The following is a 24,756-nucleotide window of genomic DNA, read 5'->3' on the forward strand; positions in this document are numbered from 1 at the left end:
TAAAAACAAATAGAAAAAAAATTCATTGCATATTTGGTCACAAGAGTAATTTTTTAGTGTTGGATGGAATTCAGGAAAACTCATTTCATTCAGATGACAGAGAAAGTGTTGAGGTGCCTGTCCAAACTTATCTTTTAGGTCCATTCATATAGTGCTGGAAATCCTTTATTCCTTTTTTCTTTTCTCTAACATCAAGCCTAGCCAAAAATAATTCAACAATTGCTTCATGCTTTGGCTGTCTCATGCTGTCTTTTAAGAAAAGCCTTTGAGAAATTATTTTCTCCTTCAATTTCTATCCTGTGCTTCTATCTTGTGCTTTTCTGGTTACTATTTAGTGTGATAAAAAGATATTTCAGATGAGGTCTCAAGATTCCTGTGACTCTCTAAGGTTGCTCATTGCAGTGCAGCCACGCTTAACACTCTCCCAAACATCAGGTGAATAGCGGGACACCTTTCCCACAACCAACTGCAGATAGCTTGAGCATGATGGGAGCCTGTAGGTTCATGGGATTGAGGAGTGCAGATTCTCCAGTTCTGGTTTCTTTCCTTTTGTCTTAGCAAGTCAAACTGCAGTTGCTAACTTATGCCATGACACTCTATGAGTCAACCCTTAGAGAAGCTCCTTCCTTAATGTGCAGTCACCTTTTGGTCTGATGCTGTTACGGAAGCCATGCAACACAATAATACAACAGGTCTGTGGTCCCATGACATTAATTTTAATTGCTGGTGTATAGAAGAGACCAATATATCTCAGCAATAAATGTCAGATATCTCTGTCACTCAGCAGTGCTGGAGCCAAATGAATGAGATACGCCTGGAGTCTTCCCACCCTGATTTAGACACTGCGTGGAGGTGCCCTGTTTAAGAACTGAACTCCAGTAGCTCCTTCAGCAGCAAACACACTGGGGTTACTGAGGGCTTCCTCAAAAATGTGCCCAGCACCACTCCCCAGAGGCCTGCCAGCAGGGGAATATTTTGAGGTGAACAATCACTATTAACGTTTCAGCATACCATGTGCACCTGCAGAAGCACACACATCCCTGTAAATTATGTACGCACCCCCCAGGGCATGCCCTGATACTTGCAACCTGCTACATTTCCAGCTCAAGGTAGAGGACTGCAAGGTGAGAAGCACAGAAATGTGGGGGGAGAGTGGGGATTGCCCCAGCTCCCCACCTTGCTGACTGGTGACCTGCTAACAAAATCCTGGACTACCTCAAGCTCCTAGTTCCTTGCAGTCCCTTTTCTGTGCCACCCATTCCACTTCTTCCCCTTCCACCAACACATTTATTTTCCAAATAAGGGACAAACACACCATCCCAAACACATTCTGGAGGACTAATGTTTTCTGGCAGTGTCTAGACCAGTCTGCAACACGTGGTCACCCCAAGCCTCAGGTGGGTATGAGGCTGCTGGCTTAGGTAACTATCTAACGTGTGGCTAAGTGAATCTCAACATTATTCCAATGTTAAAATATGTTGCATTTTTTTGCAGGGTATGAACTGGCCCCTGAAATGAACGCTAGCTTTCCTTGGTGAAAGTGAAATATAGACCTTTCAAACTTTAGCCAGCAGGACCAAGACATTAAATCTAAGAGTAGAACAACAAAATTTTTGTGGCAGGGAACTATCACTTTTTTGCACTTGCTCCAGTTCTCACAGGCTTTTTCACAGGCTTTTAAACAACAAATTAATATATTCTTGTAGCTTCTTGATATAAGGCTAAGTATTATAGCTTCACATTCATTTACGGTCAGACTTTCTCATCTGTGTCTGAAAGTGACAGTTTCAAATTAACTCTTTCATATTCATCAATAGCTATTTAGTTTTCTGAAAAGTGTCTTTTCCAAACCCAGCACTTCTCAAATTATTTAATCTGTTTTCTTAGAACTATCAGAAATCAAAGATATGATTAATTCTAAAAATCATAGGTAAAAAGCCTCTAGCTAGCCATTAATAATTACACTCTTATTGAAATAGTCTCACCCATACAGTATATTTAACGAGACAACGTCAAAGCCCAAAAAGGTTCTGCCTTTTGTTTTTTTCAAATATCTCAGTAAGCAACAATAGTTAGGAAAAAATGTGCGGAGTCACTTTGCTTTCTGTTCCCTGGGCTTGTGTTCAAATGAAAAGGTAAAATCATCTAGGATTGTCAGAGAGGAAAAGTTTTCTGAGTTGGTATATCAGAAAATACCTTCAGAACAACAGAAATTAGCTCTAGAAGGAAATATGTTACGTCTCCCCTTTTCTAGATAATTGTTTCTGAAAACATGTATATCAGCATCTCAGAATATTACCCGAATCACATGAATCATTTAAAATAGTATTTTATGAATATCAAAACAAAGATGAATTATTCTCTGGCCACTCTTAGCCATAGGCTGGTGAGCACCATAAAATGTTCTGGCAAAAGCTGTCAGAATTAATTTGCAAGCCTTCTGCTTTTTCTGGTGTTGTGTTGTAAAATGTACTGGGTTTTGCTTGCTTTATTTTTTTTTTTATTTCCCTGTGAGATTTCTACAACCACCAGATTTGTTTCCATTTGTTTCTGTAGCTAACATGCTAGAAGATCTATCAATAGGTTACTGTTCTGACACCAAAGCATAATTGCAGTGTAACCTACTGAGGACTGTTTGTTTCTTACAAGTTGCCCTCTGTGTCAATCCACAAAGGAGATGGATTGTTATATCCTGCAAACTGTAGTAACTCGTGCACTTAGCTATGGAGCCTTAATTACCTGTATGGCAGTAGGAGACCAAAGTGACAAAACATACCCACCATCCACTAGCCTAGAAAAAGTGAAACAAAATGGTTTCTTCATGCATCAATTTCTCTCCAGTCATCTTTACATATATATTTGTACATTCAGAATAATCAGATGCTACTATGTTAGCTTCTCACTGTTTGCTGGATGGTTTTAGACCAGGACAACATTTATAATTATAGAACATCTTTGCAATTCTGTAAGTTAATCGCCAAAGAAAGGAAGTCTTGCAAGCAGAATTTAAACCACAAAATCCCACTGAATCCCACAGTAAAGATATATAAATATACAGAAAAGGGGAAGTTTAGAACGAAAAGCTCAGGTACACATATACTATACATATACACATATAACTATAGACTTTCAGCAAAGGTAAAAACCAGTATCAGTAATATTCAAGAGCTTAGTATTCAGTATTAATTACTACCAATGTTTTTGTGAACAACAATCTTCTAGATGGTATATGATACATCTCTGCATGGAAACAAAGTACGTTTAATGCCTTTTCAGTGAAATTATTAATGCCAACAAACCATCACATTACCATCATACATTAACACATCAAATACCTTCACACAATTTGAATAGAAATTAAGTACTTGCTACTTACTTACCTAATTGGTCTCCTGAATTGTTAGCTTACTCTCCAAGGGGTGTAAAAGCTTTGGTGGTTTATCTGTTAGTGGTGCTAGAAAAGAAAGAAATTCACATATATACTTTTCTGATTATTATTGGGTAGAATAAAACTTGATTTTATACCTATTGTTTCAGGAATGCTTCGTTTTTTCTTTTGTTTAAATAATGTTCATGCCTTCAGTAGCTGAAAATGTTTTTGCTTAGAGAGTAAATATAGCACCAAAATTTAGAATCTTTCACATGCTAAGGTATTGAAGGCACTTGTGTTAAAAAAAGTAATCTCTTTAAACCCTCATGAAAACCATGCACTGACATGTTACAATTTTGGATTTTCATAAATATTATCCAGCAGTTCATAGTTTTTTATAACATTTAATTACCTTTCTATCAAATATAGACATTAACAGAGAAATAATATAAACTGAGTTACTGTAAAACAATTTTGAATATTTGATGAAAATTTTATTTAAAAAGATATTACCATCACTGAAACTTTTGAAAGTGGAGTACTAGAAAAAGGCTCAGTTTTCAAAATCCAAGGGATGGATACAGTGAAATAATGTCAAGATTCCTAATAAGATGACTTCCCTCCTCCCTTTTGATTTACCCTGAAATAATATTAGTAGACTTATGCAAATTGTGGAATAGGAAAATTTTTGTAGTGGTCAAAAACCTGAAGGTTGTTGAAGCGTGTTCAAACCATGCAGCTAAATAGTGCAGCTATTCTTCTAGATACATCATCTGTATACTTAATTCATAGAAGTGACATTGATTATTACTACTTTTGTTGTTGTTAGCAAGTGTACTCTTTACTGATCTCTGACAGATGAGTGTATGTTATATGAAAAAAACATTTTTTTTTCTTTAAAATTGATAGTAAATGTTCATGGGAAAGCTCCAACTTTTGTAGTCACTTGGAACGTTTTGATATTTTTCTTTTCAACATTAATTCATACTTCAGTCTTTAACACAGATTATGGGCTGTCAGAGATTTAAAGTACATTTAACATTTTGATATAACTCTATAATACTTGTTCCCTCCAACTTGTCAAAATCACTGTTCCCTTTCTTACTGACACACACATCCACATGTGTACGGGTTTAATCTGCTAAACACACTCATCCTCTGTCAGTTGAATTGCAGGAGAGGTTTAGTCGCATTCTCTGTACTATGTTTCCTCTGCCCCTTGGTTAAATTATCAATGCCCTGTAAAATCTACAGTATTAATTTCAACTTTGTAGCAATTACAGAATGAATCCATTACCAACTCGTATGTTTCTGCTTTACAGAGGTTTTCCTTTATCTGACCACAGCATAAACCCACCAAATTGGTGTCTGGGATGTTGATCCATCAGATCTAGGACTGAAAGAAAGTATCTCTTCAAGGATGGGAAAAGAACTGGATTTGGTCCACAGACCCTCTTTCAGTTCATTCTTCCAAAAACAGCTTCTACTCCCTACAGGAAATCATTCTGCGCTACAGATTTTGGAGAGAGCCACAGCTGTGAAAGACTTTTCGGCAACATCTCTGGGTTGTTATTTTTCTTTACACCGATTTGAATGCTTTTCAGCTCTCTCTGTCTTTTTTTATATTTTTTTTCTTGGGGCTAAAGTGGGTGGAAGGGAAAAAGATTCGAAATATGTTTTTTCTTAAACTGCAAAATTAGTCATTCCCATTTCTTAACTTCTGTGTAAAGGCTCATAATTTATCAGCACATTTCCATTTTTTAAACATCATCCACTATGAATTTAAATTTCATTTTGCAGTTCTGTCAATCTCAACTCAATTACCATTCATCAGATAATGTCTTCTGAGTCACTGTTGTTCTAAATCTGTTTTGAAACTCTTTGAGCAAACAAAGTTCTTTCATTGTAAGTAAAGATATAGTAACTGGTGGAGTTAATCTGAATGCAACAAATAAGTAGATTAGAAAACAGTATTTTCCTCAGTTTAAGCAAAGATTGACATTACTTTTGTGGTCCTGTACTTCAGGTCTCTAAGAGGCTTCCTACTTTTAAATGAACAGGCACAGGATGTTAATATATGCAGATAAACCATCCTTCAACAACAGCATGAAGTTATTATAAAATTTGTGCCCAATTTAATTTTTCCATAACTTGTAAGATTCAATAGATAATTTAACAGAGAAAATATTACTGAAAATAATAAATTAGACACATAACTGATGTATCAGAATCACAGGAGCATGTAGGCTGGAAAGACCTTCTGGAGGCCAAGTGGTCCAACCTCCTGTTCAAAGCAGGTCCAATAGAACAGGTTGTCAGGACCTCATCCAGTCATATTTTGAACATCTCTGTGGATGGAGATTTCACCATTTCAGGTGTTCCAGCCCCCAACCACCCTGTGGCCCTGCACTAGACTCAATCCAGTATGTCCATGTCTTTTTGTACACCGGGGAGCCCAAACTTTGACACAGCATTCCAGATGTGCCCTCACAGATGCTAAATAGATAGGAAGGATCACCCTCCTGAACCTGTTAGCTAAATTCTTGCCAAGAGCTGTGCAGTTGGCCTTTGCCAACTCATGCTCAACTTACTGTCCACCTGGGCTGCCAGGACCTTTCCTGCAAAGCTTTTTCCTACTCAGTCAGTCCCCAGTTCTGCACTGCTGCACAGGGTTATTCCACTTCTAGAGCAAGACATTGCATTTGCCTTTGTTGGACTCCATGACTTTCTCCAACTTGTCAAGGTCTCCCTAAACAGCAGCCCTGCCCTCCACTTTGTGACCAATTCCTCCTATTTTGCTGAGAGTGCACTCTGTCCTATCATTCAGGAGTACATAAAAACTCTAATCAACATTAAAACAAAGATACACCACAGGTTAACTGTGTTGTATACTTATTTTAAAGTGATAGTTACCAATATTTGTGGCCAGGAAGAATTAATGCTTAATAAGACAGTGTAACTCTAAGCTCTCTAAACTGGGGCAAATATCAGTATTTCAGTGTTGCACTCCCTATTGATGCCTACCAACCTAACACCGTTGTGGGTATGTCTGTACTACAAGCAATCACATCTCCCAGGGCCAACTCCTTCACCCATGTGGAAAAGCAAAAGCATCCCTGGGTATTCTCCACTCCAGAGTTTTAGGCTGTAGGGAAATACTGTGAATGGGAGTAATATAGGCAAGGAAAATAATTTGACTAATTAGCTATACTTAAAATATCAAATTTTCAAAAGTGATTTGAAATGTGCCCTCAGTCAATCAACACCTTTAGTGTCTGTTATTTTATCTATTTACTAGCCTGCAAATGTATGTATGTTTTCCTGGTAATTAATCCAGGTGGACTGAGGCAGAGGTGGAAATTTCTCCAGCTGCCTCTCTCCCTTTCAAGTTTTACACTCTCCACAGATAGCAACATTAATGGACAGCACAGAGTTTCTGCAATCCTTGTTTAGTTTAGAAACTCTGAAGTAGGCCTATGCATCTCCTATAAGCTGTTTCATATCCTTCAAACCGTGGGATGTGGTTTCTTAACTGGGTCAACCCACCATGCAACAGGCTATTCAAAATTAATACAATTTCAGATTGATATATGGAGGCACATTTATCTACTAAATTGAACAGCAAAACCAGAATTTAATCCATTCTTCCTAAACTTTCACTAAATAGCGAGAATCAAACAAAAATTATACAACTCACAACTACAGCTGGTCTCTTAAACAAGTTAAATACCTTTTTTCTTTTTTATGAATAGATGTAAGAAGGCAATAATTTTCACATCCTACAAAAATATCCATAATTTCAAAGCACTTCCTGTTCTGTCCTGTATGCAAAGAACCAGAATTCTTTTGAATGTGTGTAAAAAAATAAAGTCCTCTTCCCACCAGGTAGTAGTTATCAATATGGTTGTCATACAGGAGGAACAGAGTGTTCAGATTCCTGTTCTTATATGAGGGAATTCTCAAGTCTCTTGGCAAGAATCTTAGTTCCTGGATATTATTATCTACTGATGCATGGGTGCACTTCTCTCTTTTTTTTTTCTTTTTTTTTTTTCTTCTTTCCCACTTAAGAGTCAAGAACCTTATCCCAGACAAAGTTAACACAAACTGGTATATTCTTCTCAAAAAAAATGGGGTTTAACAGGTCAGATTCTTCCAAAGAAAAGCTGTTGGATCATAAATCAAGTTTACAGCCCATCTTATGTTTAATTTCTGAACCATCACTGATGAATGGTTTGAAAAAAAAATGTCAAACTTGTTTTTCATTAGAAACAAAATAAAGTAACAAAAACATCATAAGTGAAGTAACTGATTTTGAAGCTGTATTAAAAATTAATATTTGACTTCAGAGATACCATTCAGCTGCAGACATATTGATCCTGCTCAAAAAGAAAGTGCCTAAATTCACATTCCGTGCCTATCAGATTGGATGTACATTTAAAACATATTGAACAATTCATCTTGCGGTGATGAAACTGAGAGCCACCACAATCAGTCACCCAACTGGAAACTAGCCAGAAGATAATATTTTTGCATCAGCCACCTACTTCCATACTCCTCTTTCTAAGCTACCACTTTAGCTTTAGATGTTTATGGTCACGTTACATACATTTGCTCTATGCAGAATTCTGTTATTTGAAGAGACCAGCCACCTGTTAGGATTTAACACAGCTAATGAAGAAAAGCTTGATCCAAACTGTACATCAAAATATCATTAATCTGGACATAAAAAAATGGAACTACCTCAAAACCCACAAGCTTTATAATAGAAAAATAATAATTCTAAAGATCTATGTTTATGTCTGTTTTACAAAGTGCTGGCAGATTATTCCTTGCAAACTGTAATGATTACAAATAGTCCTAGTTTCTTAGAGGCAGACAGGTTTGTGTGGAGTTGTCTGCAACTCAGAAAGGCAGTTCATTGGCTGGAGACCTCCTGCAAGGACAAAAATTCACAGGAATGGCTGCCTTACCTGGCCAGTCTGAGTTATCTATATTTTAGAACACTTCTTGTTCAACTTTTTTATTGAAGAAAAACTTACTTTCTGAGGATGAAAACCCTTCTGATCTTTCTGAGTTTTGAGATAATACAATGAGATTAAACCTCTTATGTTTATGAACTTCGACCATTTTTAGAAAAAGTGACTGACGTCCCTGGAAGATATTGCAACTATAGCACAGGATTAAATAGGGGAAAGAATTCATTACTATGCTAAGGCAAAATATTCCTACACTTTGAAATCAAAGGAAACCAGAGAGACGGAGTTCTTTTCTTGAAGTCCTCACCGTTTCTTTGAATTCACCCCGCAGTTCAGAAAGATCCCCCATCTCTTATCTTGCCTCTAGAAACTAAGAGAATTCCTCATTACAATTTACGTTCCTGCTGATTTTCTGAGCCTGGGTTTCTTTTTGTCCTCTCTTCATTCTGCTATTTTTGGCACAGGCAAATGACCTCAGGGACAAGGCACCTCTGTCAGAGGAGGGAAATTAGGTCTGATTGACTATAAAGCTGAACCTTCAGGCACTTCTCAGCATAGTGCCTGGCACTGCTGCCTGCTCCTCGTGCCCTCAGAGTTGGCCAGGGCCTGGCTATGAAGTGCATACGGTGTGCTTACCCCTCTAACTACTACACCTCAACATTTAACTAAGCACGATAATCTTATACCAACGGCAGTGGAGAAGATTTGAAATGAGATTAAAACAATAGATTTGTTTTTTAGATTGCTATGTTAAAGTGTCCACTTCATGAGAGGGCTCTTGAAATAAACACTGTCATGGGAAAGCCATCATTTATGAAAAGCTGCTGTAGATGGCAATAATTAGGAATCGCAGGTAATTATAAGAATAGGAGGAAAAATCTATAGCATTTCAGCTGATAACTGTAGTACCTAGGAAAACACTGGTGTATGCTTTTTGGTTTGGTTTCTTTTTTTTTTTTTCCAGTAGTGATGCCTGTAAAAGAAATAATACAGTAGCAGTAGTCTACAGTAGGTTGCAATAAAATTAATTACGTGCAGTCTGAACCTGCAGTCTTGAAACATTAATATACACAGTCACTGTCCAGATGAATATTAATATTGAGAACTCTGAAGCTCCTCAGAGCAATTGTGAGCAGAGCAAAACTTAAGTAATGCAATGCAAGGATGTTGGGTTTTTTCTTTATTTCTCCTAACATAGGTATCACCTTATGTATTCAGATATATCACTAGAGAAATTATTGCCTTTTAAAAAATAAATATATAGCAAGGTCTTTCATAAAAATGGAATTCTTTATACCTGCTTGAGACTTCTAACGACCTTAAATCTAACTTCTCAGTTACGATCAGATTAGTTTTCATTCACAAGGGCATCATTTAAAATGACGTATGCTATGAATTGCACAGCAGCCCTGTAAGAATATTCTACCTCACTGTGTGAACAAGCCTGGTTATACCCTGAATCAAACAGTTCAGCTGGAGGGCAGATACATAGAAGGATACTAAAGATACATGTGTGAAGCCATAGGCATATGACCGTAAATGAGCTGCCCAATGTGACTTAGTTATCACTATGACCGATTGAAGATCAGCTTTTATCTTCTGAAATGTTCCCACAAATCTTGCATTGAGAGACAAAAAATCTGCCTCTTCTTTCAGTTTACATCTTTGTCATTGTCTTCTCCTCACCACATATTAAAAAAAACCCAACCCTATTGCTTTGGGCATACAAATGAAAATGGTCTTTATTTCTTATACCTTATCCTTTCTTCTGATGTTTTTCCCAAATTGAAGTGACAATCCTCAATTTTTTTACATAAGAAAATTTTCCTAAATGAACTATGTAATGCATTAAATAGAATATCAGCACTTCCTGTGAGAAAGTGCAGAAGCAGATAAAATGTAACTGATAAAGAGGCCATTATTATGCAAAAGTTTCAATGACGCATATTGGGAAAAGAAGAGGCATTGCTAAAATGAAATCTTAGAAGAGGGGAAGAATATTTCCAAAAAGCCTTTTAAAATGTTTTAAGCTTGTGAGTCCCCTGTGATTAACAACAGGCTGAATACTAGAGGAGAAGAGCAAATGCAGCCAGATGTTGGGGGTTTCATTATCTGCTCATCTCTAACTGAATCTGATGTGACACTTGTGCTACCCCTGTGACCTCAGAGAAGAAGTGTATATTGTTCTTTTTTTTTTTCCTGTTACTTTCCTTGAACAGACAGTGACATTTCCCAGTGGTCTCCAAGGAAAAAGTACAAATAATCAAAATGCTGTCATCACAGATGCTAATGCAGTCGTGAAATACAAAAGAACCAAAGAGTATATGTAGTTGAAAATATTGAGTGAAATATCAGCCTAACATCTTGACAGTATCCGTCTCTGTGTGGCAGATTTAGAATTTATATTTTGATCTTACAAAGAGAACAGGAAGGAATAAAGCAAGGCTTTGATCCTAAAACACTTTTTATTATAGGGAGATGATTCACCCTCCCCCACAAAAAAAGAAGAGACCCAAAACACAAAAAGAAAAATAAAAATATTAAAGGATCTAAAATATCCAAATTATTTTTTTTCTCTCTTGCATAAAGTTCCTCTGCATTACACTGTTGGTTTCTGTACAAAACTAATCCCTAAAGCAAGATAATGGAAATGAGATTTTCTGTGCAGGTCTACAAAAAGGATGTCATGCTAAAGCCTGGTCTGTCTGCATGGTCTGTTAAATTTGTCCCTCCACTTCCAGCTAAGATACATCAGATCATCTGAAAAAAACCTGAGAAATAGTGAACAAGATGGTTGCTGCTGCTGTTGTTATAAACAAGCATATGATATATGATCTGTGCATTTAATTAAAATGAAAGCTCTTGTTAGCAAAAGAATGAAACCATGCATCCAGGACCACTTCCACCATGAGATTCTTTGATGTTTCAGCTTAATGGTGAAGCTCACCAGCATTTCATTCAGCAGGAATTTCGTCTGTTTTGCCATGTTTATATTACTGGCTCATAAGAGTCCTTGAGGCCAAAATAGCCATCTCTCTTCCTGCCAGAGTGCCATAAGTGGATGCTTTGCATAACAATTTTTATACTTCTAGAGGAGGGCATCCACACCTGTTGCTTGTCACATGTAACAGAGCACTCCTATAAAACATGTCAGTGGCATCTGGCATTTTGTGCCATATCTAACTCTTCCTTCTGCCCTTATAGTGGCAACAACTAGCAGACAAAATAAGCTGAGGACAGAGAAGACCACTACAATTGGCATGTCTTAGTACTCATGCACTATGCTCCTGGTTTGAGTTCGGCTTATTCTCCAACTTTATCTGCATGGAGCTTTCCCTAAAACATCCTTGTCTTTACCACTGTGTGAGAACAGGATTAAGCAAATCCAGTTCACCTCAGTTAAACCGTATATGCTGCAGTTTCTGCTATTGTTTCTATTCCAAGACAAATGAAAAGTTTTGGGAGGTTGTTTCCTAGCACTTTTTAAGTCTGGAAGCCCATACTAATGATTTTTGGAGGGATCTATATGGACCATGACACTTACTGTAACTACTTGTAGACATATTTATTTGTAGTTAGAACCCAGAAGAGTATTTTTTTGCTCCTATATCTACATGTTAGGTTATGCCTTTGTTTAGAAGAGTCTTCAGTGAAGTGGTGTGTTGTATAAATCGTGTATAAGGCTTGTGAAACAGATAGAAACATACGCAGTATTCTTAACAACTGGGCTACCTGAATAGATTACATATTCATGAAGCAAAATAGAGTTATATAAATCATGAGGTTTAGGCAAACAAGTAAGAAAAGCCAGACTCACACATTTCACATCAAGCAAGCATTCTGCAACACACACTATTAAAATTTCTCTGCATATCATCATAGATTCCCTTCTCACATTGTTCCCTTAATCTATTCTTTTTCTTTTTTTCTTTGCATTAAAATATAGGAAATATAAGGGGGGAAGGTATCATAAGGTTATGTCCGCTGTGACTAGACCAAACACATGTTTTCTTAACAATTACTCTATTATTCTTACTGGATGACCCCCAGAAAATCTCATTTATATTGTCCAATTAATTAGGGATACTTACATTTTCTTGTTCAGCCTCACTTTCACACTTGCCAGTTGAATTTTATTATCATTATTATTTCTTTTCCTCAATCTTTTCACAATCATCAAAATTTTCCCCTGAAATTTATTATTACATACCCAAGTAATTGGATTGTATTTTCTCTCATTAAGTAATTTATTGTAGGACACTGATTTTAGGAACTGAATAGTAATATGTGTGAATCTGTTCCTGCCTTGCTTTTATTATTATCTCCTTTTTTGAGAATAAGGACAGAAAGTTCTTGGAAATACCTCATGACCTTTGAACACAAATTCTAGATACTCTATGCTTTTTTTTCATAATTAAATCTTTCTGCTGATAATGCTGACATTTCAGAATAAGATTTCTCAGCCTCTGAGGAGGCCTTGTAAAGGGAATAGGACCCTATGCGCCCTGACCACTCCAACTCTTCCAAAGAGCTGACATTTAAAGGCCTTGCAATTAAAGTTTTTACATATTGCATAGAGTTTCCTCTTTCAGGATTTGTAGTCAACCTTTTAATTTTGTTGTTCTATTTCAAAATAATCTGATTTAAAAGGCGACCTGCTCTCATTCTCTCTGTTCCGGTTCTGTCATAGACATATACACCTCTTTCATTTGTTCTCCGAGTCATTTCAGTGATTTAGTGTTCTCAATCTGTCTTTGCTCTGCGAGAAATTTGGACATACTATCATTTCTTGTGGTCCAAAAATTAAGTGAGAAAAATCCATAATTTCTACTTTTGTGAACAGTGTGAGGGCTTTTTTTGCTTTCTGTACTTCTCTTTGAGTGCATATTAACTTTTCTGTCCTCTCAGGCAGCTATTTTTGATCTGTTCCATTCAAGCAGGCTTTTTTGCTTTTAAGTTGAGAGATTTTGGACTGTAAGAAAGCAAATGTTACTCCTACCTTCAAGAAAGGCAAGAAGGAAGATCTTGGGAACACAGGCTGGCCAGTCTCACCTTGACCCCTAGGAAGGTGATGGAACAAATAGTCCTGGAAACCATTTCCGAACACATGAAAGGTAAGATGATGATTGGGAGGAGTCAGCATGGATTTACAAAGGGGAAATTGTGCTTAAACAACCTGATAGCCTTCAGTGATGAGATAACTGGCTCAGTGAGCCCGAGGACAGCAGTTGATGCTGTTTATCTTGACTTCAGCAAGGCTTTTGACACTGTCTCGCATAACATCCTCACTGACAAACTGATGAAGTATGGATTAAGTACATGGACAGTGAGATGGCTTGAAAACTGGGTGCACTGCTGGACTCAGAGCGTTGCAACCAGCAGCACAAAGTCCAGCTCGAGGCCTGTATCAGCAGTATGCCCCAAGGATCAGTGCTGGGGCCAACACTGTTTAACTTCCTCATTAGTGACCTGGATGATGGAACACAAAACTGGGAAGAGTGGTTGATGAACCAGATGGGTGTGCTGCCACTCAGAGGGACCTTGACAGGCTGAAGAAATGGTCTGACAGGAGCCTCATGAAGTTCAACAAGGGGAAATGCCAAGTCCTGTCTCTGGGGAGGAATAACCCCAGGCTCCACTACAGGCTGGGAGCCGACCAGCTGAAAATCAGATCAGCAGAGAAGGACCTTAGAATCATAGAGAACAAGTTAGACATGAGCCAGCAATGTGCTGTTGCAGCAGGGAAGACCAACAGCACACTGGGCTGCATTAGGCAGAGCATAGGCAGCAGGTTGAAGGAAGCAGTCCTTCCCCTTTACTCAGCTGTGATGAGACACATCTAGAGTGCTGGGTCCAGTGCTGGGCTCTCCAATACAATAGAGATGTAGACATACTGGGATAAGGACGGTGAAGGGTCACAATGATGATTAAGGGATTGGAGCATTTCATACAAGGAGAGGCTGAGAGAGCTGCGACTGCTCAGCCTGGAGAAGAGAAGGCTCAGGGGGATCTTGTCCATGTGTAAAAAAACTTGATGGAGGAAGTAAAGACAACAGAGCCAGACTCCTCTCAGTGGTGCTAAGGGACAGGACAGAGGCAATGGCACAAACTGAAACACAGGAAGTTCCACTTAAGCATAAGAAAAAAATTCTTCACTGTGAGGGTGATCACACACAGGAAAAGGTTGCCCAGAGATGTTGTAGACTCTCCATCCCTGGAGATATTCAAAACCCAATTGGAAATGACCCTCAGCAACCTGCCCTCGCTGACCCTGCTCTGAGCAGGGGATTGGACCAAAAAATCTCCAGCAGGTCTCCACCTGCTTTTTCATTTTTAGCAACTATTTGCACCTACAATCAGGTTTAGAAAGTCTGGAGAAGTCTCAGGGTGTCCTGAGTAGTTAGTGTCTATGCAGCCGATGGGATGTGGGTGGAATTGGGGGACAGGCCGTGCAGATTGCACTGTACAACTCCACAGTTTATCATACAGATGTTCTGTCTGGTTTTATACTGTGTGTACAGACCCTCCCATTATAACAGCAGACATCCTGGCACAGGGGACTTCAGGTTTGCATTATCTCTACACAAATCTTGTCTGAAGTCTAAGCCCTGAAGTTTTAGTTACCATAGCTTTTGTGTTTTGTAACATGGTAGGAAATCAAGGTCTACCGTAGGACATTAAAACAAAAAAGGTTACACAGTCCATATCCGGGGAGGGAGGGGAACATGCCTGAGGACAATAATATCTGGCATTTATTGTCCATTTGATGTACTAAGCTTTAAATAAAGCTTGCTATACAAACCCAGTATGGCAGATGTTATATTAGCACATATCATACGGTTACTTGGCAACAAACAGAGATTAGACATCACAAACATTTGGTCTGCAGAAATGTTACCAGAGCTGGTGGTTACACAACCATAATTTAATGCCTGGTGCATAAAAAAACCACCCTTGTTGTAAAAAATATGTATATACTTATACACTAAAATGTCTGTAAAGCAAGCTCCAAAACCAGAAAATCTTGTTGAAAACAATACTCCTATTACATATTTTTTTAAAAAAAATAACACACACACACACCTCTTTTAATTACAAATAAGTTGATAAAAAGCACCATTGCTGGCAAACAATGTAGATCACATTGGATTGTTTCTTTTTCAGACACTGTAATTGAGAAATGATGACAGACTTCTCTCTCTTTGGTTGACATGTTTTTAAAGAAATCTCTTACTTTCCTTTGGAAACAGAAAACAATGGTTGGACAAAGTTCATTTTATGAATTAAGGAAATTAATGCTTATTAAAGCATCTGCACATCAGCTTTCTTTGTCCAGAAACATACATTTTTGCTTTGGCTAGAAATCTATGCCATCCTATTTCTTTGCAGAATCCCTACCATTATAAATTCACAATAAGTCTCTTGGTTGCTATTACTCAGTTCTCTTCATAAGCAAATATCTTAGGCCAGAGGAAGTGGAATTGGAAGGCTTTCCCTTAGTTTTCCCCAAACTTGTTATTTCTTCTAAATGTAAGGAGGAATTTGTAATAGAAATGTACAGATTGTTTACACAGAAAAGTAAGGGTTATTCAGGAATTTTCTAATTCTGAAATTTTCATTAGCAATTTCTACTTTTCTTGACAGGAATATCTAAAAAAAACCCCACAACACATTGTTTTTTGGGGTTTCTGGGGTTAAAATAGAAGTGTTCATTTTGGATACAAGATTTAGAGTAAGGTCTCCTTAATATTACTCTTTGTCTGCCTAGGTTTCTGCTTCTTGGTTCTTACAGTACAAGCACTTTATATTTCACAATATTTTGGTTTGAATCAAGGCCGAAGTTGATCAGAAATACTACAAACTCAAATTTCAACTGAGGGACTAGCTATCTATGTTAGAATTTCCTAATCTATCTTGGTGTTTGTGTACAAGGCACTATTCAGTCTCATACAGAGCTGTATGAGCCCCATTTGAAAGAACATATTAGGACACGATTGTGTCTGGGCTAAAATACTCTATTTCAGAAGTTCAATAATTTGTGCTGGTGAGCAAGGAAAGGGTGCCCTGCTAACAAATCTGTGCTGCTTCTAGCATGTGAGCTAAGTAAGTGCCACTGCACAATCCTTCACTATAACATATAATTAGTGATTCAGGAGCCTTAATCCAGTTTTCAAAAATGGTATAGGTACTTAGGAGCCTAAGTGTCCTGCCAGTTCTCAAAAAGTCATGACTTGATATGGATCCCATTTGTTTAATTCCTATGCTTTTGTAAATCCCACTTGGTACCGTAATCCTTGTGTAAATCTAGGAGCAGGAATCTAAATCCCTGGAAAGCAAGTGACCTGCCTGAAAAGCTTGCTTTCACTGAAAACCCAATTTTCCAGCAAATTAGACTCTTATCCCAATAGATAAGATAAGATCTTATAGATAAGATTGGGATAAGATATTTCTTATCCCAATAGATAAGAAATCTGTAATGTAGAGTCTGTGTAGAAAGTATCAGCATAACTCATTTTGCATACAAATACTCTGCTTCTAGTTTATATGGCTGCATTTCTTTGCATGTTCAAAGAAGTGCATAACCTGCCACACTGGAGAAATGAGAAAAATAGTTGTCACTTCAGCCATCAGATAAAAAAAAACAAACCTATTTAGAACCTAAAAATGTAGAGCTGTAGCAACTTCATAACAATTGAAGTTGTTTTTACTGGGAAATAGAGAAAGAAAAAGATTGAACCAGAAATATTGCAGCTTTTACAGATGCCAAATAAAATTATAGAGATAATAGGAAAATCCTCATTCTTGTATTGATTGGAAGATTGTTCATTGGAAATATGTCATCCTTGTGGCTTCTGTGTTCAGTTTTGATAGCAAGGAACAAATATTCATCCCACAAACAGCTGTGGGAAGTAGCTATTACATCACATGGCTCCGTCTCCTTTAAGCAGAGGAAGGCAAATGAAAGTTATTATCCAGCAGTAGCAGCCATATCTTTGCTATGTAGTGCACTGGCTAGGAGCAGTCTGCCCAAAAGACTGGCATCTCTGTTTAATACTCTTAAATTCTCAGTAATCAAACAGGCTCTATGTTACTATTAATATTTAGGCAGTAAGCATTAGGACACAATGCCTCCCCAAACAGGACAGCAAGCTACTGTATCGGAGGAAGAGAAGAGGATGTTCTGCGTCAAATGAACAACTGAAGATACCTTCTGCTCTGACATTACTTTCCAAGACAGAGTAAAATAAACTCAGAAAGAAGCAATGCAGCCAACAAAACCAAAAAGACTAGCCTCCCCACTTTTTCTTATACTTTAAATAAAAAGAGGCATACACTCATTTAAGTATGATTTTATGGACATTTTATATTCACAGTAATTATATTAGTAACTTCCACATATTAATAAGGGTGAGGGATGAGAAACAAGCATTTTAAAAGTATATATTTTAATTACTAAAATATACAGACACACACCTAGATGGATTTTCAGTCTCTGGATATCACATTCACACTGTACCCCACAAGTACTGGGTATTTAGGAAAACTAGGCACTCTGTATCATGTACAAAGGGACAGAATACATGTCAAAAGCATAAAGACTGTTCTAACATTTTCTTTCTGACTCAGTTATGTATCAGTTACGTATAGTCACAATTTTTGTTGTTTTCTTCCATGTAACTTCTCCCACAGAAAATCCAGAAATTATTGCCTCCCTCAGAAGTTTAATTTACCTGTAACACTTGTTGGTGGCACATATGGAAGTTTTCTCCTGTATTGTGTCATACTACCATCCAGCTAAGATGGCATAGTTTTTACTGTTACCAGTGGGTTTCACTTGGACTTCAAAAGCTGTCACAGGCCCTTCTCATGACTGATTCATAATATATAACTCTGGGAAGAAACACTGAATGCATCAGATCAGTGCCAAAAGTAAATAATGGTACTATTTTTTAAATCAACTAAAAAAGAAAAAGGTAATGACTATTACTGATTTCAGCAGTTTGAGAAACACCATGCTTATGGTGTTCCTCTTTGCTTCCTTCCCCTCTGCTCAGCTTCCCTATTTGTCTAATACAAACCCAGTTAAAGACTCATTATAGTTGTTCAGAGCTGATCACTGGGGAACACACAATAAAAGGCAATGTAACAAGGAACGGTACCTCAGCTAGGGTGGAGGCAAGCTTGATAGGCTGTAGTGCACTAACAAATTAGTTATCGAATGGACTAATCACAAATTGCAAATGTAGAGACCGCCACAATGGAGGCTCAAAAGAAAGTAAAAAAGCACTCCAGAAAAAGGAAACTTGAGGGTACTTTCTGTGTTAGGAATACGTATCATTTTCAAGCATACCCAGCGACAGAGAGGAAGAGAATGAGAAAAGAAACTAAATCACTTCCAAATTCACTTTGCATAAGGAAGAGTGGAGGAAGGCATGACAACATCACACATTTCTACTGAAATTAGCTCCTTCATGTATAAATGCAAAGCTTCAAATTCTTGCAGCACTTGAAGCTTTCGCCCCTATCATTACTTTGCTACTTACTTTGATAGAACTGAATTTATCAAAAGTTTGTGGGGTCCCAAACCAATTTCATATGTATATATTTATCCTTCATGCGTATTTCAAAAACATTCATCAATATGTTACAAGTTAAGCATTGTTCAGCCAGGCTCACTTCTGATAAATTTGAAATTAATATATTTCATTTATGACAGCAACAGGAAAACAAGTAAAGAAACAGATAATAAAAATGGTGTGAAGCCAGATATATTATTCTGTTTCAGTTCTGGGAGTACAACTAGCTTTAAAGTACAAGGTGGATTCAAGCTATCAGAAATCAATAAGCAAGAAATTGGAAAAATTTGTGGTGTGGAAGAACCTTGGAGCCATGCCATAGTCATTTTCCTGGGGAAAACCTCATGCTAGGAAGCAATGTGGAAGGCAAAATAAGTCACAGTGAATGTGTGTCCCTTGATGTATGCACATCTTTTCTGCTCCCCTCTCCTTCTTTTTTAAAGGGAAACGTGAGAAAGGAGGAGATTTAGCTTTAATACTTCAAACCAAACCAAGCCATATACGCCAGGGAACAAATAATGCAGTGCAAGGAAAAGCAAAAAAAATTATGAGTATATAGCAAACTATACTAGAAAATTGTCATGCACAATGTTGGACAGATTTCAAAAAACACATTTCACAAACAAATATTGTAAAGATATTAAAAGCAGGCTGCAATAACTCTTTTTGAACAGAAAGTATTGCTGAAGGATTTGTAATTTTTGCAAGTATTTGGTGCCTTATTCATATATTAATCAGAATGCTTCATCAATATGTGGATATTTCAAGGAGGGTTTCTAAGACTGTACTCGTGTGAAATATTAGAATCACAGAATGGTTGAAGTTGGAAAGGACTGGAGGTCATCTAGTCCAAAACCCCTGCTCAAAGCAGGGTAAAATAACCAATAACCATAACCTGGAGGTCATCTAGTCCAAAACCCCTGCTCAAAGCAGGGTAAAATAACCAACTCATGTTCAAGGGACCATAAAGAAATCATCTTTGTTGTATTAATAAATTTTTATCTTCCTAATCTTGCTGTATTTTCTATAATAAAGATGTTTCAGAGGAAGAAGGGAGGCCGTTTAGTTCCTGTCCACCTCTGCTTTGCCCATGACAGAACACCCTTGCACTGAAGTTCTGACACAAAAACTCACACGAGAATGAGACTCTTTCAAACTTTTCTAAAACAGGTTTTTGATGGCTAAACTTTTTACAAAGAAAATAAGGGCCAATTTCTTTGCCAAGTGTTGTCAGTTTTTGAAAAAACAGACTTACTAAAAGCTGCTTGTAAGTGATAGCCAAGTTATTAATAGCTGAGCATTGGCAGCAGACTTAGGAACATCTAAAATATGTTTTTAATCTCAAGAATTACTTCATACAATAGACTTCCTTAGTTTTATGTATCAACATCAGAAAAAGGTACTTTGAAGTTAAGAACAATCAGATAGTCTGAGATCATTTGCACGCATGTTAGCATTTTTATTGTTGTAAATGCACTTTAAGATGCATTTCCTAAAATGGATTTACCTCATGAATAGGCATTTCCACTTTTGTACTCTTCTGTATAAACTGTTGTCTTCACAGTCTGCAGGTATGTTTTAGCTTTTCCATTCCCCATCCTCCCCAGATATTTAAGTAGCTATAATGTGCATTTTTCTGGTGTTTTGGAAATACACAAATGGAAAAAGACAGGAGTTGAATACAGAAAAGATAGACAGATGTCTATGTGCTAATTGTAAAATAAATAATAAACTGTTAAAATAAATAAAAGATGGTCACATAGGGTTAAGAACTACAATGCCACATTTCTGTAATCCTAGGATGGCTAAAAGTTGGAACAATTAGTAGACAAATCCTACTGATCTCTAATGAAAGTAGGACATTCAAGGCAATAAAATAGACTAATAGCTTCTGTCTATTAGCAGAAAGAACAGTTGTTTTTGAGAAGCGAAAATTAAAATGTGCAAAATACCCATTGTCCTTCTATCTGCTGAGAATTATTTGCTTATAGAAGTATTAAACTATTCTGTCATAAGGTAACTACTTAAATGTATTCACTTTTCTTAAAGATTTTTCTGCTGCTCAGCACTTTTGTCTGTATTTTATAGTCAACCTTATAAATATTCATAGCAGTCCACATTGAACTCCTCATCAGAAATCATTTCTGCAGATTTCTACAGTGGATCTGTATGCAGGACTCACAGCCCCACCTGTGGCTCTTTAGGCAGACCTAGAGGACTTTGTGCAGTGCTTACAGTGCATGAGCAGTGCTTACAACTTCCCTACTGATGTACAGAAGTCCAAGGTCCCAGACCAAAACAGAAGGGGAATAAAATGTTAAGAGATACAGATGCACACTCAAAACTTATTTTCCTAGCTATACTGCAGGGGCAACAGTTGAGGGGATGGATGGATGAGGAGAAAAGCCTTAAAACCCCCCCAGTGACATCAGAAGTGATTGCCTGAAGTTAACCTCATTTTTTTTTTCCACTAAGCATCATTGGCTTAGGCATTTTGAAAAAAATCCTACATAATAAATGAAAACTGAATGCTTAATTGAAATTTGGAATGAAGAAGAATCATCAAGAGATCCACATTTCCAAAAACTGTGAACAATACTGGGCATAAAACTTAAAAAAAAAAAAAAAAAAAACTCCCAAGTGGATTTTTTCCACTAAGCATCATTGGCTTAGGCATTTTGAAAAAAATCCTACATAATAAATGAAAACTGAATGCTTAATTGAAATTTTTGGAATGAAAAAATCATCAAGAGATCCACATTTCCAAAAACTGTGAACAATACTGGCCACAAAACTTAAAAAAAAAAAAAAAAAAGTTCCCAGTTTAGACTCACAGTGAGAATATGGGAAATACTTTATAGGTCTTATCTACAAATTTCTGGATCTTTTTATTCAAGCAATTTACATGATTAAGTACAGTTTTCCCATCTGATTTAATTAGCTGTAATCATACCGAACTATTGTAAGTTGGGCATCAAAGATGCATGACACATCTTTTCAAATATGTGTACAACTATTCCCAGTTTAGACTCACAGTGAGAATATGGGAAATACTTTATAGGTCTTATCTACAAATTTCTGGATCTTTTTATTCAAGCAATTTACATGATTAAGTACAGTTTTCCCATCTGATTTAATTAGCTGTAATCATACCGAACTATTGTAAGTTGGGCATCAAAGATGCATGACACATCTTTTCAAATATGTGTACAACTATTGTGCAAATGAGTGTAAGAGTAGCATTCACTAGCCCAAGGCAATTACAATTATGAGAAGTGCTTCTTTGGTAAAAGATCACAATGTGATGTCTTGCATTTGCCTGAAACAGTCTTGTCACTGCACAAGCTCTGACAATGAAAGCATATTTTTAACAACCGTGATTTAGTAATTTAACTTTAGAACTAATTCCATGTGCTTTTGAATATTTTAACAGTGAAAATTTAAAATATATTGTCTTGAAAGAAATAACAGATTAAACTTTTAAACTGGTTTTTATTTTTGTACTCAAACAGTTTATACCTTTACATATAGGCATATTGTTGCATAAAGTATGCCAGTTTTATGAAACAGCAATGCTATGGCCATGATAATTCCTTAACGCCATGTGAATTGCTAAGAACTTTTTTAATGACCCTTTCAAAATTACATTAATCTTCAAGTTTCTCCCCACTGTCTCCTGATTAATTCACTTGCATTTTGCTGGAGGCTACTCGCATAGAGCCTTTTCCTTCAGCTGAAAGGCCGGGGAGGCTGCTTTTGGTACAGTTCACATCACATTGATCAAGCACCAGTGCTCTTCCTCCATCCAGCCACTGTGTATTAGTGACCTGGTTCCTGAAGCCAGGACTCTTTGCCAGAAACCAGTTTTCTAGCCTGCATTGTAGCACACTACAGCTGTAGAGGATGTAACGTAATTAGTCACTTTAACATTTGCTGCCAGCAAGTTGTCAAACAGCATTTGAGGAGAGAGGAAGGAGAATAGTATAGAAGTTGAAAGAAATCTTAAAGTAGATTATTATGAAGATAATTATTTTTAAGCATAGCGTGCCTCAAGAAGGAAATGGAATGAAAATGGAAACAAAGCTGGCTCCTGTTTGAAAAACACGCGGAAAGTGACAATGCGTAAAGTTCCTGGTTCACATCATGAATTAACCACAATAAACCTACCAAACCCATTCGACATGCAAAGTCTATTTGTGGGGGGGAAAAAAAAAGATCTAATGATAAAATGATATCAAATTGACAAAGCATCTCTACTAGAGTAAATAATAGTTATTTGTAACAGGTTTTGCCAACTCTGTAGTAAACTACAAATTTCTTAGGGGATGGTTTCATTGCTTGGGCTTTTCCCCTTTTGATTTATGAATAAAAAGCCAAATAATATGCATAATTTAAAGATGTCATTATAAGCTGCTAGCAAAAAGTGTTGCGATATAGGTGCGTAATGAAAAAGTATGGTTTCTCTCTTGCTGACTACACATACTCGTGAAATATAACACAGAGTGCCGTGTTTAAACAAGGCATAGTATACCAAGGCACAGTATGGATATTTGGAATGACAAAGTGTCTTAACTGTACAAATAAGCAGAAGAGAAGAAAGAGAATACAATTAGAGAATTTACAAATTAAATAAAAGAAAGGAATCTGCAACTTACTGAATTAAAACTCTATTACCTTGAATAACCTGTCACACGTGGTGACCTGTGTCATTGTTTTAAGGACATTGTTTCATCTGTTTGACCTCCTCCTTCATCTTTCTTTCCAAATGTGTAACAAGTATATTGAACACCACCTGCCTTCCTATGAAATCCTGTATCTTTTCAAACTTCTGTTTTGATGAAAAACCATACACTTTATTTTCATTTGGAAAAACAATTCATCACTATCTGAAACACCTCTGTAGTCTTAAAACCTAAATATATCCAACATTTAATATACAAAATGCTTTATCTTGTGTACCGGAACAAACAGCAGAATATATAAACCCCCATATTTTAAAGTTTCCCAGCTATTACCCACATACATTCCCTGGGAATTTTTACACAAAAGAAGAGGCTTTTTTAGCAACAAAACCAAACTGGGGATTTCGTTTACATCTACTTTTTCTGGAATATTATCAAACTGTAGACTATTTGACATTAAACTAATATAAGTGTCTAGCTAATTTTCTCTATGATAGAACTATTTATTGATTCACAGACAGACACTTTGTAATTAATAATAGCCTTCTACTTCCCTCTGTACTTTCCTGTAGGTAAAAATAAAATCAGGAAAGTATTCAATCTTCTTACAAAAATAATAGGCAATGACATCTGAATGCTTTATTACCTCCACAACAAAAATCATCTTTTTCCAAAGGATATATTATTCTGCAGAAGAATCTATAATCTCTTTTCTCTAAAACATAGACTCTATTCATGCATGACTTATAAAACTGTTTTTGTATTTTGAAATTATTAATCTTGCTTAGACACCCAGGACAAACAGTGATTAGTGTTAATGTACTTCTTATTCATAAATAAGTATGGCAAGTATTATAGGGCTACATAAGTGAGAGCAAGTTTGTGAGCAATACAGGAAAATCAGAGCGAAGCTACATCAAATAAGTTATTTATTCAACTTCTTTATGTGCGTACTGGTTTTGGCTGGGATAGAGTTCATTTTTTCCACAGTAGCTAGTATGGGGCTGTGTTTTGGATTTGTGCTAAAAACAGTGTTGATAACACAGGGATGTTTTAGTTACTGCTGAGCAGCGCTTACACAGAGTCAAAGGCCTTTTCTGCCTCTCACACCACCCCACCAGCGAGGAGACTGGGGGTGCACAAGAAGTTGG

The 24,756-nt window shown here is 36.9% G+C and overlaps 1 protein-coding gene across 1 annotated transcript in view; it reads right to left on the reverse strand.

Moving 5' to 3' along the window:
- IL1RAPL1 (interleukin 1 receptor accessory protein like 1) overlaps positions 1-24,756 on the reverse strand; it is a 360,140-nt gene that overhangs the window by 169,606 nt on the left and 165,778 nt on the right. The window contains 1 exon segment of the mRNA XM_019473045.1: positions 3,381-3,454. Within this exon segment, the coding sequence (XP_019328590.1) occupies positions 3,381-3,454 (74 nt within the window).

This window comes from Aptenodytes forsteri, unplaced genomic scaffold, assembly GCF_000699145.1.
Source record: "Aptenodytes forsteri isolate BGI_AS27 unplaced genomic scaffold, ASM69914v1 Scaffold2, whole genome shotgun sequence".
In the NCBI taxonomy this organism is placed as follows: Eukaryota; Metazoa; Chordata; class Aves; order Sphenisciformes; family Spheniscidae; genus Aptenodytes; species Aptenodytes forsteri.